This window comes from Rousettus aegyptiacus, unplaced genomic scaffold (genome assembly GCF_014176215.1).
Source record: "Rousettus aegyptiacus isolate mRouAeg1 unplaced genomic scaffold, mRouAeg1.p scaffold_m13_p_9, whole genome shotgun sequence".
Classification (NCBI taxonomy): domain Eukaryota; kingdom Metazoa; phylum Chordata; class Mammalia; order Chiroptera; family Pteropodidae; genus Rousettus; species Rousettus aegyptiacus.
The window spans coordinates 95,661,187-95,668,821 of NW_023416312.1; the positions used below are offsets into that span (position 1 = coordinate 95,661,187).

The 7,635-nt window shown below is 35.4% G+C and overlaps 1 protein-coding gene across 2 annotated transcripts in view; it reads left to right on the top strand.

Annotated features, from left to right (window-relative positions):
* FMR1NB (FMR1 neighbor) overlaps positions 1–7,157 on the top strand; it is a 34,115-nt gene extending 26,958 nt beyond the window's left edge. For both annotated transcript variants that reach the window (XM_036227251.1, XM_036227252.1), the window contains 2 exons: positions 5,368–5,519; positions 7,008–7,157. In XM_036227251.1, the coding sequence (XP_036083144.1) occupies positions 5,368–5,519; positions 7,008–7,024 (169 nt within the window). In that variant the 3' untranslated portion in view covers positions 7,025–7,157. The remainder of the gene's footprint in view (positions 1–5,367; positions 5,520–7,007) is intronic.
* Positions 7,158–7,635: the final 478 nt, after the last annotated feature.

Sequence of the window (7,635 nt, forward strand, 5' to 3'; positions counted from 1 at the left end):
GGAACCTCCATACTGTTTTCCATAGTGGCTGTACCAAGTTACAGTTCCACCAGCAATGTATAAGGGTTCCTGTTTCTCCACATCCTCTCCAATATTTGTTATTACTTGTCCTCTTGATTATAGCTATTCTCACAGATGTGAGATGGTATCTCATTGTGGTTTTGATTTGCATTTCTGTAATAGCTAGCGATGTTGAGCATCTTTTCATATATTTGTTGGCCATTAGTATGTCCTTTAGGGAGAAATGTCTTTTCAAGTCCTCTTCCCATTTCCTGATTGGATCATTTGTTTTTTTTTTTTGTTATTGAGTTGTATGAGTTCTTTGTATATTTTGGATATTAGGCCGTTATTGGAGGTGTTGCTTGCAAATATATTTTCCTATTTGAATGGTCATATCTTTACCTTGTTGATGGTTTCTTTTGCTGAGAAGAAGCTTTTTAGTTTTATGTAGTCCCATTTGTTTATTTTTACTTTTACTTCCCTTGCCTTTGAGGTCAAATTCATAAAATCTTCTTTTAAGTACAAGGTCCTTGAGTTTAGTTCCAATGATTTCTCCTATTCATTTTATTGTTTCAGGTCTTATAGTCAGGTCCTTAATCCATTTTGAGTTAATTTTCGTGTGTGGTGATAGACAACCATCTCGTTTCATTCTTTTGTAGGTGGTTTTCCAGTTTTCCCAGCACCATTTATTGAAGAGGCTTTTCTTTCTCCACTGTATGTTGGCTTTTTTGTCAAAAATTATTTGCCCATATAAATATGAGTTTACTTCTGGAATCTTGATTCTGTTCCACTGTTCTGTGTGTCTGTTTTGCTGACAATACCATGCCATTTTGATTACTGTCACTTTATAGTATAATTTGAAGTCAGACAGAGTGATACCTCCATCCTCGTTCTTTTTCCTCAGGATGGCTTTGGCAATTCTGGATCTTTTGTGCTTTTATCGAAATCTGATGATTTTTTGTTCTATTTCTTTAAAAAATGCTGATGGGATTTTGATGGTGATTGCATTAAATCTGTATAATGCTTTAAGTAATATAGTCATTTTAACTATGTTGATTCTTCCAATCCAAGAACATGGAATATCTTTCCATTTCTTTGTATCTTCTTTGATTTCTTTTAATAGGGTCTTATAGTTTTCATTATATAGATCCTTTACATGTTTTGTTAGTTTTTCTTCCTAGGTATTTTATTCTTTTCATTGCAATTGCAAAAGGAATTATTTTTTATACTTCTTTTTCTGACACTTTGTTATTAGAGTATAGGAATACTATGGATTTTTGAACATTGGTTTTGTATCCAGAAACTTTATTGTATTTGCTTATTGTTTCTAGTAGTGTTCTTGTGGAGTTTTTAAGGTCTTCTATGTAGAGAATCATGTCATCTGCAAATAGTGACGGTTTGACTTCTTTGTTTCCTATTTGGATGTCTTTTATATCTTTCTCTTGTCTGATTGCACTTGCTAGGATTTTCAATGTTATACTGAGTAACAGTGGCGATAGTGGACAGCCTTGCCTTGTTCCTGATCCTAGAAGGAAGGTTTTTAGTTTTTCACCCTTAAGTATAATGTTGGCTGGGTGTTTGTCATAGATGGCCTTTATTATGTTAAGGTACTTTCCTTCTATACTGATTTTGTTAAGTGTTTGATCATTAATGGGTGCTGTATCTTGTCGAAGGCTTTTTCTACATCTATTGATATGATCATATGATTCTTATTTTTAAATTTGTTTATGTGGTGAATTGAATTATTCGATTTGTGTATGTTGAACTATCCTTGTGCCTCTGGGTTGAAGCCCACTTGATCGTGGTGTATAATCTTTTAAATATGTTGCTGTATTCAGTTCACTAGTGTCTTATTTAGGATTTTTGCATCTGTGTTCATGAGAGTTATTGATCTGTAGTTTTCTTTTTTTGTGTTACCTTTGCCAAGTTTTAGTTTCAGAGTAATATTGGCCTCATAAAATGAGTTTGGAAGTATTGCCTCTTCTTCGATCTTTTGGGAAGAATTTGAGGAGAATAGGTATTAAATCTTCTTTGAATATTTGGTAGAATTCACTGGTGAAGCCATCTTATCCTGAACTTTTACCTTTTGGTAGATTTTTGATGATTGTTTCAAGCTCCATACTGATGATCAGTCTATTTAGATTTTCCAGTTCTTCTTGATTCAGTGTAAGAAGGTTGTATCTTTCTAAGTACTGGTCTATTTCTTCTAGGTTATTAATTTTGGTGTTACATACTTTTCCATCATATTTTTGTATGATCCTTTGTATTTCTGTGATGTCAGTTGTAATTTCCCCTATTTCATCCCTTATTTTATTGATTTGTGTCCTTTCTCTCTTTTCTTTAGTGAGTCTAGCCAGGGGTTTGTAAATTTTATTAACCTTTTCAAAGAACCAGCTTTTTGTCGCATTAATTTTTCTGATACATTAATTAATTTGTTCTAGATCCTCTGTTCCTTTGAAACTGAATCCACACCACTTCTTTGCTCCTAGTCTAGGTTTCTGGGAATTCCTAGAGAAAAGAATTCTCATAACTGTATAGATCTGTCTCACCAGAAATTCCCAGGGGGCCCACTTAGTGTTTCCAGCCACACTACTCCACTTCATGTTTACAGTGTGCTGACTTGCCACTTTGAGCTTTTCACACAGTGTACTTACCCACTGATTGAAATGCTCTTACACATCTCCCCATCTCCACTCTCCTTTATGTGGCTCACCCCAGACAGGATGCAGACCTCAGCTTATATGTCACCTCCTGCCCAGACTATATCAGGCTTCTTCTCATTTGTCTCCTACCAATCTGCTTACCTTTCCTTGGATTATCTCAATGTGATATAATTATCATCATATATATCTGTCTTCCCTTCCTAATTTTAAGCTCCTTGAGGGCAGGTCCCATACCCTATTGATCTTTATGTCTATAGTACTTATAATAGTGTTTATTTCATAAATGAGCAAATGTGTCATTGAGTGAGTGAATATGGTATAAGTTGATCTGTACATTTCAAGTGTGAGTATACTGGCCAGGATATATGACATTTTATATGAAAAGGAGAAAATCACCTCTAGGACATTGAACAAATCATGTTACCCCTACGTTTTGCCTTTGGCATTCTCATTAGATATTGGGTAGACTATCTAACTTTGGATCTCAGTAATGAATATTAGAAGGCTGAATCTAAAACCAAGTTTTTTGCCGTTAGACCAGTGCAGTGGGTTTCAAAATAATAAGGCTTTGTTACATTTTTCTTTGTCAGTTAAGGTGAAATATGTACTATTAAACTTAAAGTAAAATCTTTGGGTAAAGAAAGCGTAGTCATTTTAATCATATAAAGTAACATTGAAGTTACAGCTTTAGAAAAAAGATATGTCCCCAATTTCTTATTGAAAATTCTGAAATTCTAAATTCTAAATTTTAAAAATCTAAATTTTGAAATTCTAAAAATTCTGCAAACCCGAAGCTCTTTTCCTAACTCAATTGGCAGCAAAACCTGATCTGACCTGACCTGAGATACTTTCTTGTTGTTATGTAATGCTTAGAGTGAATATTCATATATTTTGTTATAGAAATATTACCGTGTTTGATCATTAGATGCTGTCTCAGACCTCATGGGAGTATCATGTAATATTCAGCACATCATGTCATATTACCTTTATAAAATCCAAAATATTCTGCACCTGAAACACGTCTGGCCCTAGGGGACTGAGAACTATGTAGTTGTTAAAGTTACTATTTTTTGAGACTGTAGTTAACAGTACTGCAACATAAAGAGGCCATAGGTAAATCATATAAATATATTTTTGGCCTTCTTCCAGTATTTCATTTATGCTTGGAGACTTTTTTTATGATTAATTGAGAAAAAGGTATTTGTTTGCTCCATATCTGTCTTACCTAGTGTAGCTCAGTGACAGCCCAGTAATGCAGTTCTAGGGGAGAAAAGTGAGTATTACCTTCAAAGTCATCATTTCAAAGGCAGGCTTATCTATCTCTGGGCCCCACATGCTCAGAACCTAGGTGTTCTGTGTAGCTAAGTAGCACCATCAGGGAGCATGCGCCTTATTCTGTATGCCTAGCATTGAGCTGAGGGTAGGAATATGTATTTGTCATTGCCTCTTTATAATATTAGACACAAATCTTTATTTTTTGAATTTGCATTCTTACCTTTGCTTTGAGTATTCCTGTTTTTCCTCCTTGGCTTGGGTTTAGGTCTATAGAAAGTGAAAGCTCTATAAAAATAAAAATCAACTAATATATCCTGAGCCCTCATTGGTTACTAGATTCTACGAGGTTTAAATAGTTACAAGGTAAGGCTGTAGCCTGAAGTTATTTCCAGATTCCAGAGGGGGAAAGGGACAAGTTAGCATAGCAGGCGGGAGATTGTGCTTTAAATTTAGACAGGCCTGACTTTGAATCCTGGCTCCACTACTGAGTAGTTTGGTGACCGTGAGCAAGTTGCTTTCCTTCTTGATGCCTCAGTTTCTCCATCTGAAAAATGGCAATGATGGAAATGGTACCTGCCTTATTAAGTCATGAAAATTAATAAGATAGTGCACATGAAGTGTTTATACACAGGCCTTGGTGTGTAGGAAATTTTCGTACTGTTATTACTAGTCAGTATTCGCTAATGCTACAGTGTGGTCTAATTGAAAGAGTTAGACAGACCTGGGTTCAAATGCTCACATCTCTATTAACTAGCCATTTGTGACCTTGGGCGAGTTATCTTACCTCTCTGTGCTCCAGTTTAATTATTTGCAAAATAGGAAACGTAATATCCACCTTATAGGATTGTTGTAAGGTGAAAATGAGATAAATTATGTAAAGCACCTAGCCAAATTCCTGGCCTGTGATAGGCTCTCAAGTATTCCCTTCTGCCCGCTGTCCACACAAATGCAAGGATGTACAGAATTGAATACCAAATGGTAGCAATAGTGCGTGAATGTGCAAAATTATAAAATTGTACATGATAATGTATTGTGAACTATTACTATTTAGTTTTGAAGTTATAGGAGGAAGGAATCCCTGTAGGATAGGAGTGAAAGGAAAGACTTTTTAGACAAATAATAGATAAGCTGAGTCTTGAAGAGTGGGTGACATTGATGTTAGCAGAGGGAAGTAGGATAGCATTCCTGTTGTGGAGGATCAAATGATCAAAATGATGCTGTATAGAGTAATAATAATGGTTATAATGATAAATATGTGGGGGCCAAGTATAATACTTTCTATCATATTTGTTAAATTGGTGAGTTAAATAATCACGTTGGACTGTGTAAACAGTTACATGAGCAAATAAGCTTTTCCTTATAACCTACCATTGTTATTGTTCTGTCACTGTTGAGAAATAAGATTTTACGTTGTACTTCTATGTTATAGCAAATGGGCCAATCCTTTACGAAGAAAAGCTAATCGTATGTTAAAGGGGTTGAAGAAACAAAAAAACAAACTAAAGAAAGATGCCCAGCTGTTAGAGACAGCAGCGGAAGATGAGGAAGAACTGAGTGATAAAAAGAAGCAAGAGACCAAAGGTAATTGACAATAGGGTATAAAGTTGAAGTACTTAATATTTGATCCTGTTACTATTATCTTGGTTGGATGGATGCTTATTTTTTACTCCACAAATGCTTGGACCATAGGAGTATTGGCCTCTGAAATGATGTTACCACTAGGGATATTTGGATGTTAGGAAGGTGGGCAAGAAATGTACCAAGTCGTTTGGGTGCCACATTATTTGTTATACATAGTTCATTCCTTCAGGGAAAACAAGCAGTTGGAATCTGCCACTCTGATTCTGAGGCTCCACAATAGACACTTTTACTGAAAAATGGCTGCAGTTCCTTATGAGTGTTGACTACACCATATCTCCATGGGGAAGGAGCATAGACTCAGGAGTCTGACGAATTTGGGATCGAATCCTGGATACAAGCTGTTAGTTTCAGCTACCTGTTCTCCAAACTTACACAATGCAGTATTAGAAGAGGTTAAGAGAAAGGATCCCAGAATCATATACCAGGGACTACCTGGGCCTCGCTTGCACAGGTTTACATATCTCCCAGCCTTGGCCTGCGTCTCCTCCTACTACGATAATTATGAAGGGCCAAGTAAGAATAAAATGGTTGGTGAGAACACAGAAGTATACTTCAGGGAATAGAGTACTGGGTTGGGAGTTGGGAGACCCGGGCCATTAACTTGTGGTATTTCTGTAGGCAAGTAACTTAACCTTTCAGCTCCTTAATACTATCAGCTGAGGTTTCTGTCCACCTTAAACACAGTAATTGTATGTGCAGATGCTTTGAAAATTGCAATGTGTTACTCAAACTTAAGGTGTCCATTTCTAGCCTCACTTTCAAAGAAGCAGAGGAATGGAATAACAGACCACTGAATTTAGTGTCAAGAGACTGACTCTAGCCCCAGTTGTGCCATTATTTAAAGTGGGAGCTTGGAAAAGTCCCTTAACTTTCCTGGGCCACAGTTTACAAAGCTGTAAAATGAGAGGTTTGGACTAGATGAGTAGGAAAAGCGACTTATCTTAGAAGAAACAAAAGAAAATCCTTATATAAGGTATTATATATGTATATATCTATGATATTATTCATATAATATAAGTATGTATAATAATTGTACATGTATATTATTACACATACATATATAGGTACTTTTTATAAGTTTAATGCAGTACATACATACACATATGTATGCACACACACAGACACATATGATGTCATAACTAGATTAATAAAACTTGATTTCTGTAGGCCAAGCATAGATGCTAACTTTGTTACTCAGAAATTGTCATTGTAATGGTATTTGCTATAGGGTATTTTGTCTGTATGCCTCACAGTAATATAAGATGATACAGTGGTAAAGTGAAAATATATAAGTTAATTATAAGGTTCAATATGTAGAGTTTGAGAACTTTGTTGCAGTCATTTCCTTTTATAAAAAAAGTGTAATATAATGTATATGTATACTAGTTCTTTCAAGTCGTTTAACACTCCTTCATTTTTTTCCTGTAGCATTACTTCCCCGTTAAGAAGAATGCAAAGCATTCAGTGCCCTGGAGACTGTCTCGCTCATCGAACCTGATGGAGCATTTTAGAAGACTAAAAATTAGTTCATACTGTTGTCATGTTTACTTCCAAATATAAAATAAATAGTTCTGTTTTCCTGCATCAAACCAGAATCCAAATTCTTTTTGTTAAAAATAGTTTCTATAGAGTTTTAGTCTACAACTATGCCACTGTCAATGTGCCCAATCTCATCTGATCTCAGAAGCTAAACAAGGTTGGGCCTGGTTAGTATTTGGATGGGAGACTACCTAGGAATACCAGGTGCCGGAGGTGGGAAAATATTAGTTTCTATGGAGTTTTAAAAACACATGAAAAGCACTGGTGGGATTTGAGGTCCTAGAGAGTGATGTGTTTTTTGCAACTTGGGTTGTATTATCAATATATACTTCTGTTGGTGTTAAATAAGGCAGAGATTTCATGTTGTTACTTACCTTCCAGCAAAGTGAGTAAGAACCAGTGATCATATTTCACTGCATATGATACTGTTAGTTTTGGAGAAAAGAGGTAAAAATATTTTATAGTAAGGTTCTTCTTTTTTATGATTTACAACATTTTTTTTCACCATAAAAGTAAG